Source organism: Stegodyphus dumicola, chromosome 10, assembly GCF_044657685.1.
Source record: "Stegodyphus dumicola isolate Sdum_Otavi_A_Nest chromosome 10, ASM4465768v1".
NCBI classification, from domain to species: domain Eukaryota; kingdom Metazoa; phylum Arthropoda; class Arachnida; order Araneae; family Eresidae; genus Stegodyphus; species Stegodyphus dumicola.
Window position 1 is genome coordinate 13085846 of NC_140777.1, and position 26621 is coordinate 13112466.

At 34.2% G+C, this 26621-nt stretch overlaps 1 protein-coding gene across 1 annotated transcript in view; it reads right to left on the minus strand.

The window, feature by feature from the left end:
- The window catches only part of LOC118202547 (protein O-mannosyl-transferase Tmtc3-like), a 707071-nt gene that overhangs the window by 310736 nt on the left and 369714 nt on the right, over positions 1-26621 (minus strand). The window contains exon 4 of the mRNA XM_085824627.1: positions 9187-9323. Coding sequence (XP_085680753.1) covers positions 9187-9323 — 137 coding nt within the window. The remainder of the gene's footprint in view (positions 1-9186; positions 9324-26621) is intronic.

Below are 26621 nucleotides of genomic sequence, written 5' to 3' on the forward strand. Positions count from 1 at the left end.
TAAATGCGACATTCTAGTGATAATTAGGTAAAATGGAAATGGGTGGGGGTTCTTTGCTCTTGTTAAGTTTAAACTAAAATAAATATTTTCTTCTTTTGCGGAATAGCTAATAAGACATTTGCACACTAAGGAGAATTAAGTACGTAGAGACAAACTGCGCCCATTACGTCATGAAACCTTACTTATGTATATATGCAGAACTTTTGTTCCTAATTAGTAAATTAGGCACTACATAAAGAGCACAAATTTTATTTTTTCCGTAACATTATATCAACAGTTCGTTTATGCTCCCACGGTTTCGCAGCAAGCATATGAATTGTTAAAAATATATGATTTACGAAAGCTATGACCAGAGATGACAAATCCAAGATAAACATGTAGCATATTACTAGCTGAATTATTTTAAAGTTATATTTATTAAAATGGTGCTGAAATTGAAAGTGTAGTTATAAATAACTTAGTGAGTATTCCCTAGTTTTCATTGATATTAATTTTCTTAATAGTCTTTGAATTAATAATAAAATTTATTTGCATACAAAATATATCAAAAAGTGGACATAGCAGAAAATTGTAAATAATAGTTTTATGTATTTCTAAACGACACACAAGAAAAATATTAACAATAAATTTTTAAGAAACTGATTAATAAATATTTCGCAGTTTTTGTAATTAGTCCGTAAGGCAAAATAAAAAGCTCTGCCGCACATAGTGCACCTGTTTACTCTATTTAGTAATATAAGAGATGGCGTAAGTCATTCTTCAAACGGAGCGCCTGCTCTAAGTCACGTGATGCTAGATTCACCCAAATATAAAAATTCATTTTCTTTTACAGGTCATGTGACTAAATAAACTTCCGTTAAGACTTGAACTCTACGCGCGAGCAATGTACCTTACCAAATCTCTGTCTTAAATTCTAGAGCCCTCCAGCGGCCGAGTCGCTGAAAACTGGTAGTTCGGTCCGAGGTTCGAAACCTGCGAACGGGCTGGATGCATGGGCGTTTTAGTGGTTTTCCCCATTTGTAACGTGTATACGAGTCAATTTCTCTAAGAAAGTCCACGAAGGCATCGCTCCCCTTAGGCAGATATCCCTAGTGTGCTTTGCCATAATTAAATACACCACACCACCCATTTGGAGGATAGGGGGGCTTTGTCATACATAAACCAAACCACTTAAATTCTAGTGAGTGTTGCTTCACTAGTAAATTCGTATTCCTCATACCTACCTGTCTTAATTATTAGCTCGAGATATTTTAGTTATGCTAAAGAAAATGCGTGTTATAGATGTAGAGCCATTAAGTTATTTCGAAGCAGGATACATGGAAAATGTTCAGTGCCCTCGGCGGGACCCAAACCGTGGACCTCTCGAATACGCGCCGAGTGTGCTACCATTACACCACGAAAGCATGCAAATATAAGCGAGAAACTACCTTATACACTCCTCCTTTTAAACGGCGACTTGGGATTAGGAGAACCAGTCGTCAAATCCTGGTGGTGAAAAGCCATCATGTACCACCTTTTTTAGTTCGGGCTTGACTGTGGAGACATTAATGCCGGAGACGTGAAAAATGTGCAATGCCCTTGTCAGGACTCAAACCTAAACCTCTCCAATCCTCACCGAGTGTACCACCGTTACATATCGAAGACATGCAGAACAAAGGGAGAAAATATCTTATATAGTAAACAACTATTTCTGTATCTCGTAGATTATTCGTTTATATGATCGTAAATCGGAAAGATTATTCGTTTAGAAAAATGCAGCAGAATCTTTTACTATTTATTCTGTCTAGCAGAAATCTTAAGGGTTAAAAACACAAAAAAGCTGAAATATTTGAAACTAGAGAACACTAATAATCTAAACGAAGTTAAAAATGAATATTGTTCTATTTACTGTAACACGACAAAACAAACAGGTTCCTACAGCCCCCACGTTCGAAGCTTTGTGAATTTAGCAATGCGCATAGAAATGCATAATTTGAACACCATATTTCAAGTACATAGCTTTTCAAGGCTAAACATTTATGAGCAAATAATAAAGATAAAAGGCACCAATTTATTATAACATTAACGTATAAATATCGCTTTAGAAAAACAATCAATTAGTTAAAAAAATTTAAATCATTCCCCTATAACCATCTTGGACACAATGCCACAGAACTGCCCACCGAGTGGATTGCCCTTCTATTCGGCAGGAATCCATTGTCCATTCACGCAGCAGTCACTTCCCATCATCCCTCAGTAGGTCTGCACTTAACAAGTTACCGGAAATCCTACAACGTGAACAATGACGACGAAATGTATTGTGCATTTTGGTTCTACCGCAGCAATGAACTTCTAACAATGCCAAATTAAAGCATTGTTAGAATCACAAAGAACACTCAATAGTCTATTAACATTAACAGAAATACGAACGGCAGAGGAGTTTTGTGAACACAATAATTGTGTGATCAAATTTATGCATTTATCAGCCAAAATAGGAATGCCATTAATACAAACGAAATTTAATATTAAAGGTCACTATGAATGGCGTAGAATACGTGTAAGAATTAGCTACTTTATGAATTCGGTTCAAATCGTCTTTTGTAAATATCTAGTACAATTTTATACTGTTGACATTTCTGAATTGAAATGGCGACCGTCAAATAATCTGCGATTAATTCAACAAAGATTCTTTGAAGAATTTACGTTTAGAATAGAAAACGATTCTAGTTCTTAGGCTTTACTTTTTACTAATAACCATAACATACCGGACTAAAGATCTAAACTTTAATTCTTTTAGATCAGCATTTCTTACATAATATCAATCGAGATAATACTTTAATAGTTAATTTTTAGTTAATTTAAATTTTCCGGATTCTCTGACTTTGTTTCTTAACCACTATTTTCAATACTCATTTAAGAAAAGGATGTCATTTAGTGAAATTTCGAGTTTGATTACTATATTAATACAGTGTTAATTAAGAAATGAAGAAGAACTTTCTGAAAAAGAAACTTTTGAACATGTCGAAAAATGGAAACTTTTAAATAGAATAGTCAATAGTTACGAATCCATTTGCCATATGTAATACTACATGAATATCACAAAATATTTTACTATAAAATTTTATTTAAACTCGACCATACAGTATTTAAATGAAACCAAAAACATTTAATATAACAAAGTATACTCTATTATTAATACTTGTAGGTTATTTCTTTTAATCAGGAGGTTAGAAAAATGTGCAATGCCCTCGAACCTGGACCTCTCGAACACGCGCCGAGTGTGCTATCGTTACAAGACGAAAGCATGCAGAAAAAAGTGAGAAAATACCTTATATACTCCCCCCTTTTAAAGCGACTGTGGATTAGGCGAAACAAATCTTAGTGGTGAAGAATCATCATCCACTTCCTTTCAGTTCGGGCGCCATCATTAGATAATTTTTTTAAGCATAGGATCATTAGATCATTTTTTTAAACAAGAGAGGTGAAAAATGTGTAATAGCCTCGCTGGGTCACGAATTTGGACCTCTCGAAAACGCGCCCATAGCGCTACCGCTACATCACGAAGGCATGCAGAAAAGAGGAGAAAATACCTTAGAATATTAATAAATTATTAAAATATAATTTTTATTAATTTTACGTGTGTTAGCAAAATGCATTGCAATGCACAAGCGGCTCTAATAAATTACAAGGTTTCGTTTAGGTTATTAACCAGTTATTTTATGTTGTGCTTTTCTGTTCTTCTCGTTTTCCATTTTCCTGCCAGAATGTAAATTTTCGGCTCGCGCGATATTCAAATAAAGCAGAAAGGAGGTAACATTTAAAGGAAGGTTTTAGAGGGTATAATCAAAGCGTGTTCCACTTGATTAAGGCCACGCTGCTGCTTTGATTCTCCTGACAGTAGAGTTCTGTGGCACTGCGTTATTCTCCCTAGTCTTATCACGCCGACGTTAGTCCAGACACAACTTACGCGCGATTTCTATCTGTATAGCCATTAGAAGAATTTGCATTTACCACATTTTTATATTTGATTTAAGCCATAAATGCTGGTTATATTATAAGCAGAGTGGTGCCTTCTGTTAAACGTTAAATAAAAGGGTCCTTTCCAAATTTTCTTATTCTCTGTGTTATATTGCAAAATATGGCGATAATTCACTTAAATTCTTAGAAGTGTTGCGCATTTGATGTTACCAAAGAACACGAAATTTTATAAAACTACAAGCAGCTTCGCTGCCAGCCTCCGTCTGGCTGTTAAATGTATCGGGAAAAAAAAAAAAAAAAACACCAAACGTTAAATTTAAAAACTACTCTGTAGAACAACTTCATAAAAAAAATGTTATTACGTATAACAAAATTACAATAAAATAAGCAACATCCCTTAATACAAATATTATTTATCCTAATAAATAAATTAACCAACTTTCCGTTGAAGGAAAGAAATCATGCAAAAATTTTCAATATCTTACAAATAGTTAAATAAGCAAATATAACATGAAACTCAAAACAAAAAAATTCCATGCAGAAGTTTACTCTGCAGAACAACTTTATGAAAAAATAATCAATAAAAATGCATTATATATATAAAAAATGACAATGAAATATGCCAATCTCTTAACAGTGACATAAGAAATACGATGAAAAATTGTTGCCAAACCCATATTTCTAAATGAATGAAACTATTCAAAATGATGCGATTCTATCAAAAATCTATCAAGAACAATAAGAAAGTAAAATTGTTGCCAAAATCACATTTTTAAAGATTTGAGATGTGAGAAGTAAACTCGGAAGCTTCATTTAAATTTTTTTTTAAAAATACAAAATGATATCATTTTTCCAAAATCCTTTTTTGTAAAAGCAGTCGCAAGGATGAAAGTTTAATGTGTCCAAAAATCAAAGAAAAATAAACTGTACATTTTAAAAAATAAACCTTTTTAGAAAAAATCCCTTTGAGAAGGTGTTAAGTTCACTTTGTTAAATAAATTCGTATTTAATCCATTTATTGAAACACGAAATTTATTTTACGTTCGTAAAATAGCAAAGTGCCTACGTTTCATGACGATGTGAAAATCTCACTTGCCTATAGCCCACAATGTTTCAAAATGACGCGATTTCGTCACAAAACATAAAATAAAAAAAATTCTAATTCTAATTTCGAAAAAATCGCTTCAAGGTGCACTGGCTCTTGTCTAGATGCACCTATGTACCATTTCGTAGCCGTGGGTCTATTAGCTTACGCGCAACGTGAATGAAAGACACTGACACACAGACAGACATACTCTTTCTTTTATTATATGCATAGATGAGCAATTTCTAAATGTAGGATTCGCACATTGGGAACAAAACTTTGCTATGTTAACGAATACTTAGAAATAATAATTTTATTTGAAAAAATAGGTATTTTCTATGGAAAATTAAATTAGTATAAAAAAAGATTAAGGCTCATGACAGTTTACGTATATATTTTTTGTTAGTAAGAAGGCTCCTTTACCTGAAATATAACGGCCAAAGCTTCATTTCCAAACCATTACAAATCTGGTCTTTTACATCACTGAAAAGAATAGTACATAAACAATTTGAAGGTTCGGTGTCTAATTTTTTAACTTCTATCTGACCACTTATTTACCTGAAGAAAATTAACTGTCATTACGAATTACGCATATATTTATATGTTGAACGGTTTTTTAAACAGGATATATTCATTCATTTAATAGAAATTCTGATTCATGTGATATTATTCACGGCAAACATTATTACCTCTGAATTAATTTGTACAAAACTCCAGACCTATTTCTGAAGATAAAAAGCATAATACAAATTTTGTAATATTTGATGAAAATATTACTTCATTATTTTGTTTGGCAATTAAAGAATTTCGGATTGAGGAAGATTTTTATGAAAAAAAGCTATATTCGAATAATAAATATAAAACTTTCTTGTTCAAATTATTGTTTGCTTGCAGAAAGCTAGGGCAGCGACTTGTAATCTGGATTGATTTTCGCTTCGGAATAAGAGGTAGTTATGTCAGCATCTATATCTCTATATATATTTCAAAAGGGTATATATATATATATTTCAAAAGGGTATTCTTTGAAACAGAAAAGCAATTTTTGCTCACACAGATCAAAATGTGTAATGTTTCTAAAACATTAGTTATCACAACATTTTTATGAAAATTTATATTTTATGAAATTTGTTTACTGTACTTTAAATATGGCAAAAAATAAAATATCTCTGCAAGAGGGAGATTTACTATTCTAATAATTATTTCTGATTACATTAATTATTTAAACAATTAGAATATTAATAAAAAAAAATGGGACAATTTACTTGAAATCCCCTTTGTGTTATTTATTAATAAAAAAGTCCATTAGGAAACGACGTTTTGCCTGTAAAACGTGTTTCTTTGCAGTTAGGCTCTCTGTGCAGAAAAGTAAACATCTAGGCGTAAAAGTAGCTTTTCCCGTCCTACTTCCACATAAAGTTAACATTTTGCCAAAAGTCACTATAGTCCAAATGGGATATTAGTCTCGAAATGGCATTTTGTGTTGAATCACTAAAAACGGCATCTCAAGTTTCAAACTGCTTTCGTGAAATATTAGAGCCCCGTATTATATTTAAAGAAATTAAATAATTAAATAATCCGCACGTACGTATCTGATGTGTACTCCACATGACTTCCTTGTACAGAATATTAAATTATACGCATTTTTTTTCTTGAATTTCATTTAAATTGATTCGACTGAATTAAATCTACTTCGTCGACAGCGCATAAACCACAATAGAATAATTGCACTCTTTAAAATTCACTATATTTGTTTACTATAACGACACTCTGAATGCACAAAATTTATATCATTTGAAGAATTATCGTTGCTACATGTTCTATTCAAATACTATTATAAAGCTAAAACGATGTATGAAAGAAATTAATCAAACACAACAGAAAAGAAACAGTATTTCACAGACGATTCAGTATTTCTCATTCAATTAATTCAGTTCTCACTTAGCGACAAAGCAAAAATACATAAAAACTCAAAATATCTGCATTAAAAATTACGAAGTAAATCTTAAACACTTATTTCCTCGAAAAAATTCCAGAAAGGATTAAGCATGATTTAATTCGCAATAATAAATGAAGGCGTTATTTTTGTGTTGCGAAGCTTAGTCTCTCTAAATTGGCAACAAATCTACAATTCTGCTGTGTCAAACAAATGTTTCCGTCATGTTATTTAAACTTAACCGCACTTAAGCAGCTTTTAAATTGTTGATAATTGAACAAATATTGCTTCCAGAATTACGAAAGGCATGAAAACCTTAACTGGAAGATAAGAACAACATAATTCAATCATTTTTAAAGCAAAGAATGTACAATTTACAAACATATAAGAGTAAAGAAACTGAGATTACTGAGCCAGGTAACAGTGTGGATATATATATAAATATATTTATATACGTTCGGTAGGGCCGATTCCAACCAAAATACGAGGTGTACATCTACATGTTATAGCAGTCCTATATACAAAATTTCAACGTTCTGAGGCTACTCGTTTTTGAGTTATGCGAGATACATACGTTCGTACAGACGCCACGAAAAATTCTCTTCAGAATTAATTTTGAAGCAGTTTTGTAATATTTTTGGAGGAAAAGAGACTTTTATTCTGTTCTTACGTACAGATATCACGCAAAAACATCGTTAAATTGCATTCGATAGCGGTCAAAATGGATATTTTCGTTGAAATATGTTGCCTGAATCTTTTCGCGATTACAATACTTCCTTTTTACTTCGTACAAGGAAGTAAAAACAATGGTATCGAGAGCCATCCATTTCTAAATACCATAGTCAAACATAGGCACATGGAAGGTCAAATTTCGAATTCGTTTTATTCTCCATAACATATTTTGTAAACGAATTTATTATTAACAAATTCAACGATTTCAAAGGCAGCTAGAGCACGGAAGTAAATACATTTTTTTCCAGCGCGAGAGACTGCGGCAAATTCTAAACATATGCTGTTTTTATGTATTTTGTGAGTTTGCTGTTAAATCGAATTTTATGTGACGTAAGCTCCAAAACTGTGATATTTAATAAATAAAGTATAGACACAAAATGTTAATAATAAAAAGACCTGAAAGTTTACGTATGGTTCCATTCGGGAAAAAGACACTGAACATGGTGCAAAAACTAATTTAATTCAGCATTAAACTAAGAATTTCAAATGTACGCAAATGTCAACTCTGTTGGGCTTACTAGCATTTAAAGAATTTTATAATTGTTTATAATTCTACAACTATTGCATGCAGATCAACTAAAGTCATAAAAACCTTAGCCGGAGCATAAGAGCAACATAATTCAATCACTTTTAAAGCAAAAAATTGTACAACAAATTGCCAACATGTAAGAATGTAATTAAACAGAGTTCATTCAGCCGGGCGACAAAGTGAGTATTTTATATATTCGGTGCGGCCGATTGAAACGAAAAAGGGTCGTGCACAAATGCATGTTATAGCTGTCCCATATACAAAGTTTCAATGTTCTAAGGCTACTCGTTTTTGAGTTATGTGCCTCACATAACGTACATACGTATGTATGCCGTACGTACAGACGTCACAAAAATAATCGGTGATACGTAAATCGGTATCAGTGTGGAGGATGATGTCTGGATTTGGTATAATATAACGGTTAAAATATGTAATCAAGGCAAAGTGTTTATGAGAATAAACTTTTCATGTGTCACACTCGTACGCTCAGACAGACAGTCACCACCGGAGAAATAGCAAAACATCTTTTGGGAACCGCATTTGCGCTTATTCACTGAAAAATCAAAGTTTTGGACCGAAAACATTACCTCTTTTACCTTTGGCCGGGAGGTAAAAAAAGAAAAGAAAAAGTTCCTTTAAAGACACCATACATTCCGATTTCAGGGTCAAAAGCTGTGTTCATCGAGAACATAGGAAATGAATGCAAAATATTTCATTACACACTTCACACTAATAATACATCCAAATTTTTAATGCTTCCCTAATTTGCGTGAAATTTTTGTTGTTTACTTCTAACAGATATTTCAGTGTTAGGTTATTTTAATATTTGTTATCAATTTGTTGATCGCTGCAGAGTTAAAGCTTACTTTTCCATTTTCCTAATACGCTTTTTATTAATCCACTGTGCATGAAGTCAATTTTTATGAATAATGAATAATAACTGTTACCTACCTGTAGAAGAGGAGGCAGACGATACCATGGAGCAGGACGTTGACGAGGTGGTAACCGAAGGGCTTGAGGCCGTGGACGGCGTAATTCGCTCGAAAACTCAGAACTGTGAGCGGCCGATACGATTTATGGCTGCCTTCCTGCAATAAATATAAATAATAGGTTACTATTTACGGAAATAAAAAGTACTATAATGCATTATGTATTTAATAATTCATAGTACTATAATTTCAAATGAATAGAGTTCCGCACATATGTAAGACATAATTAGAACGCCGAATAATTTATTCATGATTTAATATGAGAGAGCATAGTGAAAAATGGCTTAAATAAATAACTTGCGTAACATAATTTTATGATTTTATCTCAAAGTATATATTTGGTAATTATGCGTTTGTTATTATTATTTATATAATAAATAAAACACTTTTCTGCTAATCTTTGGAATATGGTAACAGGTAGTTTGGCGACATTTTGGTAACGCGATAAAGGTTACTAGCTAGGACTTTAGCAGTGTACATGGATAAAGTCAAGAGTGTGCGCAATGCCATTTTTGTGCAATTCTCGGATGTTTTTTTTAAGTGAAAATAGGTCGACGTGTACATAGATGATACCGTGTATGTGCAGTTCTTAAAAACGTGGCAAGCAGTGGGCGATTCTGCACTTTCTCCCAATTTCGCACCTAATCTTCGTCATGATTAAGCATTTTTGTTCCATAAAAGTTCTAGCATAAGCGTAATTCGGCTAGCAGATTGTTGGGAAAAAATGTTGAGTAAAAAAAAAAAAAAAAAAAAAAAAGCCTTTACTTCGTGAACACAAAATGGCGTCCGAAACAAAACTAGCAGGTTGCTGTAGCAGGGTTGGTCGCCAAATTTTAGCCAAAACATTTCCAAGTTACCCTAATCCAAAGATTAACCAATTACTTATACACTGGTAACAAGATGGTTATTTTAAAATAATATTCTGAAAATTTATGGGCGGTGCAAAAACCAACAAGCTCTGTAATGAACATAGCTTCTTGCACTGTAAATAATCTGTAACCATATGTTAATGCTATGTCCTATGTGTCGAAGTATATTGTAACAGTATGATATTCTATGTCTTATTTGTTGTTAGTACTATGTTCTATGTATACCGTAATCAGGTCCCTTGTGGAAGGGGCGGTACGCCAGAGAGGTAGTACATGGGGGATATACCATTTTTGTCAAAGGTTATGGCGTGGTGCCCCCTGTACTTGTTCCTGTCCTGTCCTGTCCTGTCTTTAGAGCGTTACAGTTTAATGTCCCGTTATTACATTGCAACATGATAAATTGTTTCTTTTTCTTGTTCTTTTTTGTAGGTGATGCGAGCGACTCAACACTGCTACAAGGTTGGCATTTGAAAAAAAAGAAGGTTGTCCTGAGGAGGTGCATGAAGAATGAAAAAAATAATCACTGAAGTGCAATGAAATGGCGGAACGAAATTCGAACAAAACCACCAACACCTTCAAATATTTCAGAAATTCTTGACAAATCTGAAACCGACGATTGTGTTACAAATGTGTTCAAACGTCATTTTCGACGACCTGTCACTGCAGTAACTCCTGTTAACTCCTGTACTTAAGAAGAGTTCGCTCATTTATTATAAAGGTCTGTGAGACATTATGCCCATATAAGTGACAGAAGTGTTCGTGGCATGAATGCCGAAGTGTTCGTCGCATTCATGCCACGAACTCAAATTCCAGGCAATGAACGAAAACGACCCAGGTCGCAGATCAGAATATCTAAGTGACTTCAAAACATGGTGGACAATAACGAAATGTTTGCAGTAATTGTGAAGAAGTGGTCCTATGATGCCACATTCAAACGAAATACTTGTGTCTACTGCTCCACTATGAATCGCTCAACAGCAGCCGGGCGGTAAGTCGCTGAACATTGGTAGTTTGGTCAGATGTTTGAATTCCGCGCACGTGGTAGCTGCAGGGACGTTTTCGTGGTTTTCCTAATGCATAACACGTATACGAGCTAGTTTCTCTTAGAAGTCTTCCACGAAGGTATCTCTCCCCTTAGGCAAATAACCCTTCAGACTTTGCCGTAATCACAAACCCAAACCAAACCAAACCACTATGAATTCGGATTTCCTCGTGGGCAAAGCCGTGAATCTACCGGGAATTACTGTATCGTACGGGTTTTTTGTTTTGTTAGGGCGTAGACATGTCCACCTTGCAAAACAGAGTTTGCCCTATGACCAGTACAAACGCCAGTACAAACGCCAGTGACGCCAGTACAAAAATCACCACACAACTATACAAATACACGATTCACACAATGCCAATGGCTTCTTTATTGTTGTTAATAATCTTCATAATTTTATGCGCTATTCCTCTTGCCCTAAGTACGGGTTGTAATATCATGGCTTTAGACCATTTTCCTTTGACAGCAGAGTTACCGTTGAGGAATATCTGCAATAGCTAGAAGCATCCATATCGCCAATATGGTGACGAGATGTTTTTCTCGAACAAGATGAGATAGTAGTCTCTACTATCAGTCCAATACTATCATGTTGTACTATCATGTTTCTCAATAAAACTACTCGAAAAATGAGTTGGTCAAAGTGTATCTCTCACGTTCCCCATATGTCATTCTTCTGGATATTCATTACAGGGGACTCTCAAAAACATTGTTTACGGACAAAAACCCTGTATAACCTCTGAGCTGCTATCGAGCAGCGAATATCGAACGTGATATGCTGTAGTTGGTGAACAGTGCCAACACTTTGAACGTATTGTTGTGTTTTACGGACTAGTGGATTTGGAGTGATTGATGAAAACACATGATAAAAATTGAAAAAAAAAACGATTTATTTGCCATGATTACACAGGACAGGTCCCAAAACACGTTTAATTTGTAGAAAACTACGACAAACACGCTGAAACAATCAGCAACACAGCCTGCAGACTATAGCGGTGAAGACAGCTTCACCGCAAAACCGTAAAAACAGCCCCGGAGACAGTCGATCGCTCTCGGGGCTCAAGATACCCTTCACGATACACTGCTATCCCGCGTACAGACAAGGTTTATATAACTTCTGACCTCTTCCGAGAACATTCTGGTGTGAACAGGTAAGAATTCATTCTAGAATGTTCTCGCTCGGTCTATGGCATATATCCAATTTTGTCGTGAAATCAGCGATTTCGAGCCAAATCTGGCAGCCCTGCCTTTCATTGCCATTTTCTGACAACCCTAAACCCGCTTTGTGAGGAAGCTATCTTACCGCAGCTGGGTTTTCGCAACAATATCAAACATTAGTGTGCAGTGCAATATAACAGCAGCACACTAAAATATAACACTACCAAAGCTTTTTGCCCATCCGTTGAGAGTTACTAAAACTTTAACAGTGTATTTTGAGCCAAACTGAATTTTTTTAAAAGAAGCCATTTTATTTTTGTGACCTCAAAATCAATAAGTTATACGCGTGCTGTGTTTAGGCGTTACAGCACACGTAAAATACTAATAGAAGCCCTCAAATACGCGTGCTGTATTAAAAAAAAATATTAGAATTGAACACGTCTTTCAAATTTAAATTATAGTGCTATAATTATAGAATAGAATATAAAAATAAAAGAAAAATAAAAAAAAAAATATGATTCTGTGTAAAACGGTTAAATGACAACAACATTATTAATTGACAAAAAACAGCAAGGAATTTATATTACACTGCCACAAGCTAAACCGCAATCTTTTCAGAAGTGCCTACTCCTAGTAATGGATTTCTTTGAAGTACCTGCAGAAATTAATGAATGATTGTTCAATAACTCAAATTCAGAGAAAAGCATTATTTAATATTTTAATTAACGGATCTTTATTTAAAAAACTATAGAAAATTAATTGCCTAAATTACCATTATCTAAAATTTCAGATACATTTTTCAAATTAATTATGGATAGGAAAGAAGCACTTTCAGAAAATGCCGCAATTAAAACCCACAGAAGCACAAATTTGGGTAAAAAGTATGTGATATGTAATATCACTGTATATTAGCAATAGATAATTAGTTATTTTAATTATAATTACATCATTTTTGTTCATAAATGAAAGTAATAATTCTTGTTCAGAGTTGTTCACATATTTATAAGGATATACATAATACGTTATAGACAATTAAGGAAATATTATATAATATTGCTTATTATATATTTTTGATAAGTCTTTTTTTCACTTTGTATGTTTTACATACGCAATTAAACATTAAATATAATATATGTCATAAACTATATATTTACATATATAACGTAAACTCTGATATTATATTTTATGACACATATTTTATCGGTAATGAAAATTCATGAATGCATATGTAATTCTTACATATTCATGTTTTGTTTAGCATCTTTTACATATTCATGTTTTGTTTAGCATCTTTTACATATTCATGTTTTGTTTAGCATGTTTTGCAGGAGGTTAAACGAGACAGATGTCCTTTGTCAGAGTACATGGAAATTATTATGTATAGGACATAATTCTGTATTTTTAAAACTGAGTATTAAAACTATAACTATATTTTTCTTAAAACAGCTGTTCTTTGAAATTTCGTTTCTTCGGCCGAAAAAATGTTAAAATAATAATAATAATAAAAAAAAAGCGGCATGTTATAATCTTTGCGATTGCAGTCTTATTCGAAAAAACAATTAATATTACTCACCGAGAATTTTATCATTTTGTAGAGTATTGAAATAAATTATCCCATTATCTTTTCATTTGAACTGTTTTTCTAATTCTACTTTTCATTAGCTCTCACCAGGATGTAAACGAGATACATGTCCGTAAGAATGGGGCTCTTGAAAGATAGACAAAGCGTTCTGACTTCGACGTTGACTGTTGTGACAGATTGTGTTATATGCTGGCATTATAGTATATGTTCACCACATAGTACTAATGCCTGAAATGAATTAGGCGTAGAGTCTGTGTGTCTTAGTGCTTATAACATGTGTCTGTTTAGATATTTTAGCGACATCATTTATATTAACTTTAGTGTTGTATTATATTTTAACCACACAGTACTAATGCCTCAAATGCCTTATGCGTAGGTCTTCTGTCTACAATCTGAAATTATTATTTTGTTAACTGAATTATTAGAATAACAAAGCAAACCGAATTCATATACGCATGTATAAATCGCATCTTCCGCGCAACAGATTTTATCATAACTAATATCCTTGGAATTCGTATCTTCAGTATTTGTTATACAGACAACATATTGCTCACAGTATATTACATGCATATAGCAAGGCCCACCAGCGGCCGAGCGGTAAAGTCGCTGAACACTGGTAGTTCGGTCCGAGGTTCGAATCCCGCGAACGGGCTGGCTGCATGGGTGTTTTCGTGGTTTTCCCCATGTGTAACGTGTATACGAGCCAGTTTCCCTTAGAAAGTCCTCCACGAAAGGCATCCCTCCCCTTTGGCAGATAGCCCTAGTGTGCTTTGCCGTAATTAAATACACCACCACCACCACCATGCATATAGCATTTGTATGATTACTGCTTGTCCCACTCGTAATAGTAGTCCTTTGTATTAGTATTTTAGTGTTTAGTATTTATCTCTAAGTTGTTTTATTTGATGCTTAACCCGGCGGAAGCCGCACCAAGAAAAGTTACTAGAGTGGGCGCGTGGGGTATCACATACCCCAATATTTAAAATACGATAAAAATAGTTTTATTTAGTTTTAAAGCTGTTTTTCTTGTTCTCGTGTATTATAAATACGTGAATAATAATTGCGTTTCAAAAATTAATTTCCAATATAATCTTAGAGTTAAAATTCAGATAAATGAAAATAATAATAAAATAAACATCATGCCTCTAAGTTTCATTGCATCTCTAATACACCATGCTTATTTTATTTCTTCATACTTTGAACGAAATACATTCATGTTTTCACATTTTAAACATTGCATCCACGTTCTTCTGTTTTTGGCGCGAGGGCAATTTATCACATCTTTCATACTTAGTTGTTTCGAAATTCATGTATTCGTTTTAATTCTTCGTCGAATCTTCTGCTTTTCTTTTGCATGCAGTACGTCAGTTTCTTGGTAAAGTATTAATCTCTGATCTTTGTTCAATACATTTTTACATTAATTGTAATGCTAAGTCCTTCATAAACAGACTTCTGTTTCTGGTTGGTGGATTAGCAGTTGAATATAATTCAAGCATTTATTACAGCAACATTCAGTGCACGAAAGAAAATTACCATTGGCCACTTCTTTGTTATTCTGGCAATTGAATAATTGGCTGACATTTCATCCTCTATATCCACTGCTCCTTTAGTCATATTATAAAAACATATAATTCCTGACGTTTTTTCTCCAATAGTACCATCTATAGTATGACCGTTATATAATGTTGAAAGCATAAGAACAATTTTTCCTTATTTAGGAACATTAAGAATTAATGTTTTTATCTTTTTCGAAACCAAAACAGTGTAGAAAATATTCCTAGTTTAATCTTCAGTTTCCGAAATGCAATCCTCATCACTTTTAAATATTTCTAATAAATCTCACAGGCATTGCATCTCCAATTCATAGAGAGTCATTCTTTTTACCATAATGCGGTTAGAAATTTTTCAGAATTTAATGGCAAGTACTTGCGAGTAGAAATATTTACTGTTACACTCTAGAATTAAATTTCTGAACTAAATATTCAGTCAGAAAACACTTACGCGGACAGGCGCGTGGGATGTGTCGTACCCCAGTTCCAACAAAATGCCGATAAATCTTTTTCTGAAACACACAGGCAAAGAAAAAGAGGTTCTGAAAGTCAACCACAACTAGAAACTCAGCTACTGAATGCAGCGCAGAATTTCAGTTTCACAAGTTAGGAATATTCCACTTTTATGTAGGGGTGGGGTATGATACACCCCACGCGCTTTCCCGCGGGTTAATGACGCACTACCTGTTAGTATAAGTGCCTGTATTATATGTTCATCCTATAATATCCATGACTGCCCGGTGGCGAAGTCGCTAGCGCAGCTGCAACACGGCTCTGGGGTTTGGACTCGGCAAAGTTTATTCAGCCTTTCACCCCTTCACTGGGTCGATAAAATGAGTAACAAGTTCGCTTGGGGTCTAAACACCGGGGGTGCTGCGACATGCGACGGAGGACGTGGGCACTACCCCTCTACCAATACGGTTAATCGGTATAGCGCCACGTCCACCTTTATCTAGGTAACCATACGTGTTCATTGTGCTAATATACTAATACATAAACATACATACAAATTTGGTACTTAATACAGTGGCGTTAAATCTATTTAATGTTAGACACTGGATAATACGTTGCCATGTTACAAGGTGTATGCAAAAGCATGGATACGGTAGCATATATATACATAACGTGTGTACTCATATGTTGAGTACACTATGATCCTTTGAAGCATTATCATTAGATTGCAGAAGACATGTACATACTGAAATATTAGGTACGCAATGTTATGCTGGAATAACTAATTAGTACTGTGAATTAAAAGATAGACCCTAGATTAGTACTGTGTGGTACAGTGTCTTGCTACTGAATTATTTGTACTGTTTCCTAAGTACATTAACCAATGTACAAAGATATTAAAACACGTGTATTAGGTACACAGTAATTAGTGGATACCCAAGCGTTAGGTAAGTGTTGCTTTAACATACATTAATAATAGGTACTTAATACAATGCTGAACAGATAATTGGTGCAATTAATTTTAGAGTGGGGCTCTAGTTAGATCTTTGCGATACGGTGCCGTGTTACAGGATAAAATGTGCAGATGCATAGTTACATTATCATATATACAGAACATAAATTCATATACATATATACAGACATTTTGTGTACAGACACATTAGGTACATGATTATTCAGTGCGTAATAGATGTATATTAACTATACAGTGCCAAGATATGTGATAACGCTAGTAGATACATGGGTACAATTACATATAAATAAGGACATACACAATTACATATAGCCAAAAGCGTATATACGCTTATATGTGGTACATAATAGTCAATGGTGACATAAACATTTGGTACTTACTTCATATACTTACATAAACTCTAGATCCATAAAATAATGTTATAACTAGTAATAGGTGCTTATTAACTCTTTCATCGAGAGACGACCAAATCTGTTTTCAACAAACATCGAAAACGCCCGTGTGTTTATGAATTTGTCTTGGAATAGTTTTCCTTTCCCCCTTGCTGCTCTTGGAGGTTTTTCTGCGGTTTCTTCCATTGTGTGCAGTTTCACCTTAGAGCCGGATTGCACTTGCGAACGTCAATAGCTTTCCGTATTTCTCCTTTATTTGCTTCAAAAGAATGATTGTTATGTCTTTTAACAACTCGCGAAACCAATGAGCCATACACTAACGTGGAGTGGAAAGAACTAGGTAGAAAATAAACGAGGCGTTGGGGCGGTTTGCCGTTGCCTGAATGAATGGGCGTTACGGGTGACTTCGAAGCGAAAGAGTTAATTTCATAATAGGACACTAGGTTGATATTTTGCTTTACTATGTCACGTTACGTAGAAATGTATGCGGGTGCATGGGTACAGCTTCCTATTTCGAATGCTATACTGTTTCCCTATTTAGCTGACCACATGCCCAGGGCATATACTGATGCACCCCAGGGCCTAAAGCCAAAAGCAGATTTCGGGGCACTGAAAGCAGTGGCCCACTAGGGCTTTTGAGCAACTGGGTTTAGTTTTTTTATGATATCCATGCCTCAAATGTGTCTACCGTCTGCCTACATTCAGAAAATACCATTCCTTTGTTTTTCGTAGCATCTAGCATTTGTTTTACATTATATGCTTTTGAATATCTCTAAATGAACTCCTGATGCGGTGCTTATGGAACACCAGGAACTGCTTGTCCTAGACGGTTCTGGGCTTTAAACAATACCCGAATAGTCTATGTAATCCGCCCCGGGTGTATGAAACCTCTTTCACCTATGAAGAAAGTGATACGAAGAAACTCCTACATCATAATCAGAAAGACGTACTAACTGGTTAAAATGCTGTAAAATGGGTTCAGGATAGCTACGAAAAATCATGTGACATCTGGAATGAAGGTTAAAATAATAATGCGGCGAATAATGATTATTGAAGAAGTCAAACAACAAAAATCAGCGTTGCTTGACTTCTTAAATTTACAGGAGCTCTAAACAGGCTTATTTTTTGCTACTTTTTCTCCACGTGGTGTTTTCACCATTTTTTGATTGCATGAGTTTCGGTAAGTGTTTCCCAATTTTTTAAGTTTGATTTATGGTTTACGCCTTTTAAATTTTCTTATTTGATTTTGTGCTTTGCTTATCTGATTTCATGTTTGCCCGTTGCAAATAACGGGTGGCCATATTTAAAATGACAGTGCTCACAGTGTTCTGTAGCGCGATCTATTTTCGAGAATGACGCCATATTTTGTAGGAAGATTAAACAAGACGGGGGACAAAGGATTCCGCGAAACAAAAGTTACCGCTAGGGGAATATTTGGCGCTGTGTAACAGAAAATAGAGTGTTAACAAATGCAAATCAATACGGAAATTACCTTTTATTTTGCATTCAAATGAGGTTCAATGTGGGTGCCGTTGTTGTGGACCACATATTGCATTCTGTGCACAGTATGCACAACAGCAGAAAGTAACATGTCTGCAGGAATCTCCCGTACAGTCCGTGATATGCTATCCTTCAACGTAGCCAGGTCCTGGACCACTCCTTGATAGACCTTGGACTTAAGGTAACCCCATAGCCAGAAGTCGCATGGGGTAAGAACAGGCGACCTAGGAGGCCATGCAGTTGCAAAGTAGCGGCTAAAGACTCTTTCTGTTGTGAATTTCTGTCGTAGCATCTGTTGCACCCGTACAGCAACGTGCGGAGGGGCTCCATCTTGCATGAAAATGATTTTCCCCCAGGCATTGTTTTTGCTGAAGTGCCGGAATGACAAAGCTGTTCAACATGTGGCGATATTTCTCTACGCCTCTCTATTACACAGCGCCAAATATTCCCCTAGCGGTGACGTTTGGAAATAATTTTTTTTCACGGAATCCTTCGTCCCCCGTCTTGTTTAATCTTTCTACAAAATGTGGCGTCATTCTCGTAAATAGATTGCGCTACAGAACACTATGAGCACTGTCAGTTTAATTATGGCCACCCGGTATTTTGCTTTGCATTCATTTTCAATGTGGAATTTTCCCATGTTTGTTCTTTATTTTTGTTTAATTAAGTTTACTGAAAAAGTTGCAAATATAACGCAGATTCTGGTTGTTTGACTTTTCCAATAATTTGGAATGAATTGGTGATGCTTGCGACAAACTCCTTCATCGGTGAAAGGGTGATAATAATATATTTCTGCAACGCATTGCCACTAAAGAGAGCTGGGTGCATTTATGAGTGAAAGGAATTTCTTGGATGACTATATAGTTTTGTTAGTATGACAGGATTATTTGCCTAGCAGTTAGAAAGAATTTATTTCAGACAATGTCTTTGCTTTCGCCAAGAGGTACTGCATTGAATAAGGACAATTTAAACAAGTGTGCAATTTGTGCAATCTGAAAGTGTGATTTGTGCAATCTGGAAGTGTGCAATTTGTGCAAGCAAACTTCCAGGTGCTAGTTACGTAATTGTTTCAGTATAACTCATTGGTTTGGTTTTAGCTAATAATTTGCATTTTAAATTAAAACAGTTTGGAACATCTGAAAGTAAGCTAATTCGTAAAATAAAACAATACCAATACAGTTTTACTGATATTTAATGGTTGTTGTTGTTACTAATGCTCACTCCTCTGCCATAAAGTAAGCCCAAGCCTACAAAAATCCTCGTGGTAAGGAGCAAGTTTATGCCTAACGTAGGCAACAGCCTTGAGCACCTTACAGGTGACAATGCGAATTTGGTCAGTTCGGCTCTAATTGTGATGGAGAGCACCCCGGTGGGGGACGGATCCGAGGGTTCCCACCCTTCTACCCCTACCACCAACCTTTCGAGAGGAATTTCGGCTCGCCGCATATTTAGAGTGCCCAAATGCCGCACGGACACTACGCATTTACAAACATCCATGCTTTGTCCAGTATTCAAACCCGGGCTCTGAGCGGCTGTTTATAGATGATGACAATATAATTTTCTGCTGATCATACAGAGAGAAACGACTTTTCACAGTGACAGTGATCATACAGAGAGAAACGACTTTTCACAGTGACAGTGATCATACAGAAAGAAACGATTTTTCACAGTGACAGTGATCATACAGAGAGAAACGACTTTTCACAGTGACAGTGATCATACATAGAGAAACGACTTTTCACAGTGACAGTGATCATACAGAGAGAAACGACTTTTCATAGTGACAGTGATCATACAGAGAGAAACGATTTTTCACAGTGACAGTGATTATACAGAGAGAAACGACTTTTCACAGTGACAGTGATCATACAGAGAGAAACGACTTTTCACAGTGTCAGTGATCATACAGAGAGAAACGACTTTTCACAGTGACAGTGATCATACAGAGAGAAACGACTTTTCACAGTGACAGTGATCATACAGAGAGAAACGACTTTTCACAGTGACAGTGATCATACAGAGAGAAACGACTTTTCATAGTGACAGTGATCATACAGAGAGAAACGATTTTTCACAGTGACAGTGATCATACAGATAGAAACGACTTTTCACAATGACAGTGATCATACAGATAGAAACGACTTTTCACAGTGACAGTGATCATACAGAGAGAAACGACTTTTCCAATAACTGATGTGAGTCTAATTTAACTATATATGGAATATTGGAACAACTGTACGGTTTTCTATTTAATGCAGCAATATAATTGATTCAGCATAAATCATTAGCTTTAGCTGATAATTTTCACTATAAATTAAAGCTATTTCTGAAACATATGCGGAAGAAGGCTAATTTGTAGAAAAAAAATTGCACTCGGATGGGAAGAAGTGTCTACCCATCCTTTTAGAATCTCGATAATAATTAAGAATGCAGATGATGAGTTCGACTAAAGCTTGCTCTGCTAATTGTACTTATGCAAATTTTAATAATGAATTTGAAAACGAACGATTTTTATCGGTAGTTACCTTCATATACATTCGAAGTTTACATAAAAATACCCCGTGGAGGATCAAGAAAAGTATTATTTTTTGCTACATCATTTGTGCCCTAAAATACCATTCGTTATGAACAGCAATTGATAAATGGCATAAGGCTATGTTAATGATTAGTTAGCGTGACATAGATGAAACTTCAATAGTAATTAAGTTTTGCCTTTAACTGATGTACTATTATCCGTCTCATTTTACGAACCATTACCGACTTTTACGAGTTCTGCATGTTCGATCTATTATACTCAGCGAGTTAAAATACAATTTGAGTAGTATTATTCGTTTGAATGGAAAAATGAAATTGTCATACGGAAGTCTTTATATGCAAATACCTGATTTACCAAAGACTATTACCGAATGTTTCACATTTTGAATTCGAAAAGACAAAGGGTATAATTCGGAATATTTTTTAAATTCCCGGTGGTTTAGCTACTCAAAACAATATTTCATTAGTTATCGTATATAATGAAAGGCTTTAGAAATTGTATACACCTAATTCTGTTTTAAGGCAATCGATACGTTCTTGATGAATGCATGTAGAAATCATTCACGTAAAAAACGCATTCTGTCTATGAAATAAAAGAAACTGATCCAAAAGATAAGCAAAATTAACTTTAAAAATCTTATGTGGACTGTCCTAAAGCAATGAGCCGTAAGTAATCTAATCATTTGTAAATAAAATCTAATTACTTCATGAAATTTATTGTTCGATTTTAATTATAATCGCTACTCATTTTTGCTTCATTCTACGAAGTAAAGAAGGTATTGTTATCGTGAAAATTTTGGGGTATCATATACCAATGAATATATTCATTTTGAGTGCCTTCGGTACCATTTGAACAATGTTTTCGTGTGGCATCTGTACGTACAGGACAGAATAAAGGACTCGTTTTCCAAAACGGATTGGAAAATTGATTTAATATGGATTCAGAAGAGATTTTTTTCGGGACATCTGTACGTATGTACTTATGTGTATATGTACATATATGGAAGCTTCTCTTGCCAAATCGATTAACTCCATTTTTTGAATTTTATTAAATTTTAATATCAAAGCAATTGATTGGCTCCGAACCGTGTAATTCAAAACAAATGTCTCTAATAATAAGTATTAACACGACTAAATTACAAAATGTTTTTAGCCATTGAATAATAAATAATTTATTCTAGAAACTAATCTTATTAACTCTCTACTATAATGTATATGCTATAATGTAATATTATAATGTGAAATGCACTGAATAAAATTAGAAACATCGAAACCCCACCTTATACAATTCAAGTGTGACTTCAACGATACCAAATTTAATGCCATTAATATTAATATAAGAAAATGTGTAGAAGGTGGATCACTATGTCTGAAAAATGTAGAGCAGCCTTTATTGCATCCAACAGGTAAATCTGTGACAAGAGAAAAGAGGAAGTATATATGATGAACTTGTTGAAATTCATTCCTCCTATTAAATATAAGTATTACAAAACTTTAAGGACAAATCGACATGACGGGAGCTCAAATACAGCTAACGAAGAAGACATCATTTATATTTATAATAAATATACTTTTAAAAAAGTAATAATCCTCGTCATATTACGTAACACTAACAGAATAGTTTATTATTCATTTTTTGCTAAAATCCTTAATAAAACATATATACATTTATATAATAAAGTTTTCAGTAATAAACAAATAACTCAAAGACTGAAATAGAATTAATAATTTTTTTTTCCCTTGCTAAATCGATCACGAAAATCAATTAATCCTGAATATCAATAAATCAGTCATAAATATATCAATAATTATCCTTTAAGGGAACACGTACACCTTAAAACTCATAAGATCTTCGAATATGTGACTGGTGCCAGAATTGAGATAACTTATTTATTTTAAAAGCAATTACTTCCAACTTTTTACAGCTGACTACATAATATAGCTGCTTTCAGAAGTAGTAATCAGAAAGTTTGTGTTGCCACAAATATTTTTATAATTTAATCCTCTTTGTGACAACATTTTTCGTCATGTTTCTACCTTGCGCGCACAGATTAAAACATTCTTTTGCATAATTTAATTCCATATTTAATATATAGCTTTTATAACATTTAGAAACGACTGTGAACCTAAAATTCTAAAAATTTTATGTTAAATTTTTATTTTATTTGGAGTTGAATTTATAAAAATGTATTTTATTAAAAAAATCTGTAATGTTTTGGTCCATAATTTTTTTAATATTAAAATATTCATCAGATTTTTGGTTCAGTTAGAAAATAATGCCCATATAAAGAATTCCCTCTAATTTCAAGTTTGTTTCATTACCCATTTTTAAAATATCGTGCGCGCAAGGTGGAAACATGGCGAAATATTTTGTCAGAAAGAGGATTAAATTACAAAAACATTGTGGCAACACAAACTTTCAGGTCACTAGTTTCCAAAGCAGCTATATTATGTAGTCAGCTGTAAAAGGTTGGAAGTAATTGCTTTTAAAGTAAATAAAACATCCCAATTCTTGCAACAGTCACATATTCGATGATCATGAGGGGTTTAAGGTGTATGAGGACCCTTAATCAAGAAGAATTGTACTAATAATAATTATTACTCCAAGGATATTCTATCTCATACTTTCTATATACCCTTAGATAAAAGATATCGGCAGTAATACAGTCTACATTGTATTGAATTTGTAATTTAAAAATAATTTTAAAAAACAATATATCCCGTTTAATCATTTTTCGTAACTAAAGCACTCATGTATCATATAACTCAAAAACAAGAAGCAGCGGGCTGTTGAGATTTTGTATATGGGGCAGCTATACATCTGGTTGTGTCCCAGGCGTTTTTGTTACGATCCGCGCACCAAACATATTTCTACCTGTCTACTTCTCTCGGGTAGGAAGGTAAGTATTATATATATATATATGTAATAATAAAATTCCATAGTGAAGAATACACTTAAAATTCTAACTGTATGTTCTTTTCATTTTTAATGGCGATGTTGTCTTATTTGAAAGTACGTGGAATTAAATCCACAGCCCCGTAGTCAAGTTGTTTTTCCCGCCTTTTCTAAAGTTATAGAATGTTCTGGAAATATTTCAAGCGAACTGGATTGGCTGACGAGGATGATGTCATTTCTTGGAAGCTCCGCCTTTCCAGAGGCTATAAAAGGACTCGCAAAAGAATATCGGGGGTTTTCTTCAATGTCACGATGCGGTCAACTTCATACGAAAAGTTATTAGTAATTCTTTTTTATTTACACCGGATATCTGATTTTGTAACTGCTATTTTCTCCTGAAATATAATAAATGGATCCGGTTTTTTTAAAACTTACCGTCTGATAATTTAAGCTACGACAAAAGCTGGTACATCACATATATATACCTGCCTTCTTACCCGGTTCGATGAGGTCTGCTTTTATTCTTATATGTTCGTAAAGTGTGCACTTTTTGCTTTAAAGGTGATTGAATTATGTTGTTTTTATGTTTCGGTTAAAGTTTTTATCCCTTTAGTTAATCTGCATGCAATAGCTGTAGCAATATAAATGTTTAAATTGCGCTATGTCTAATGAGGCTTCAATTTGGTTACAATTGAAACTCTTAGCAGAACAGTGATTTAAGTCAATTGGTTCATCAACTACAAGTGTGTTTTTGCCCTGTGAAGCAGAAAGATAACTTTACAATTTGTTTGCATAAAAAAATTTATCTTCCTGCCATCTGGCCGAATTGCTTATTTTTGCGTACAAAATCTAAATTTGATTGTAAATTTTTCTTTTTTAACTGCATGTAGTGTTTTAGGTTTATCGATATTTTAGAATTTTTAATGAGGATGTTTTGAGCTTTCATGTATTTTTGCCTTACCGCAAAGTCAGAACTAAACTAATGAATGAGAAATATATCTCTAATGAAATTCGAGGAAATAAGTTTAAATAAAGTGCAGCAAAACATAGGTATAATTTAATAGGCCGTACAAGGTAGTCATGAGTTGTCCACATCAGATATTTTATTATTCTCTTCTCCCATGCAATAGACAATGATAATTATACATGCTGATGAACACATGCATTTGTATGCTTTAATCTGAGGAATCGCATTGATCTTAATACATCTTCTGGTCAAACAGTATTTCGAATTTATAAATTTACAACTATTTGGAATTTTCAAGGTACTTCTCCCGCCTTTTTAGCATGCCTTCGTAGTGTAATGGTCAGCACACTCGGCACGCATTCGAGAAGTCAGAGTTTCGGTCCCGGCGAGGGCATTGCTCATTTTTCCCTTCTTCTACTTTAAAGAAAACCGAAGTCTCTACACTGGCGCCCGAACTAGAAACATGTGTTCACCACCAGGATTTGGCAACTGGGTCCCTAACTCCCAGTCGCTCGTTAAAAAGGGGGTATATAAGGTATTTATCCCGCCATCTTAGCATACCTTCGTGGTGTAATGGTCAGCACACTCTAATGCTGATCTTTCATCAGTTTTACGAAAGAATTCCATTATTAAACCTTGGGTTCGTGTTTTGGTTACGCCGTCATACCCTGTAACAGGTGTTTTTTTTAATCCGAGTTGGCTGTACTGCGTTAACCATGAGATGGATTTTTATTGACCAGAGGTGTAATATAGAGGCGCTTTTGGGTGTAATATAAAATTTGAAAGCTTTCAGACTTTCTTTTCTATTTTAATTTATTTTTTATTTATCCCATTTATTCATTCAAAATGACACTAAAATTAATCGATGATATGAGAAATAAGATACATAATTTAAGATGCGTGCAGTTATATTCCTACTAAATGTTAAATATATAAGTGAATGCTCAAGTGTACTTGGATAGTTAATTGCCCCCCTATTGATATTAAAATGATATTTCATAAAATCAAATGCCTTTTTTATTCCAAAGGGGCTTTTTGTCCCTGAAGGGCAAAGCCTGTTTTCGTTTTGCGAAATTTGCGAGTCTTCCATTATATTTGAGGAAATTAAATAATGAACCATCTGCCTAAATGTATGTTTATTTCTCGCATTGTGATAAAACAACGGTACATAGAGCCATCAAATTTTGAATGACGTCATCCTCCTACGAATATGGGCATGTGGAAGACCAAATTTGAAGTTTGGAATTTCTTTTACTATCGATTTCCTATTTTGTAAAACTTTAACGAATTTTTGAGTAACAAACTCATCGACTTAAAAGCGAGAAATGGTAACACTTTACAGGGGAAAAACCCTTTTTTATCTCCAGCGCGCGGAACTGTGTATCGGAAATTCTAAAGATAGGCTCATTTTAAAATTATTTTGCGACATTGCTATTGAGCTGAATTTTATGGTTTAAGTGCAAAGAACGTGATATTTAACTAA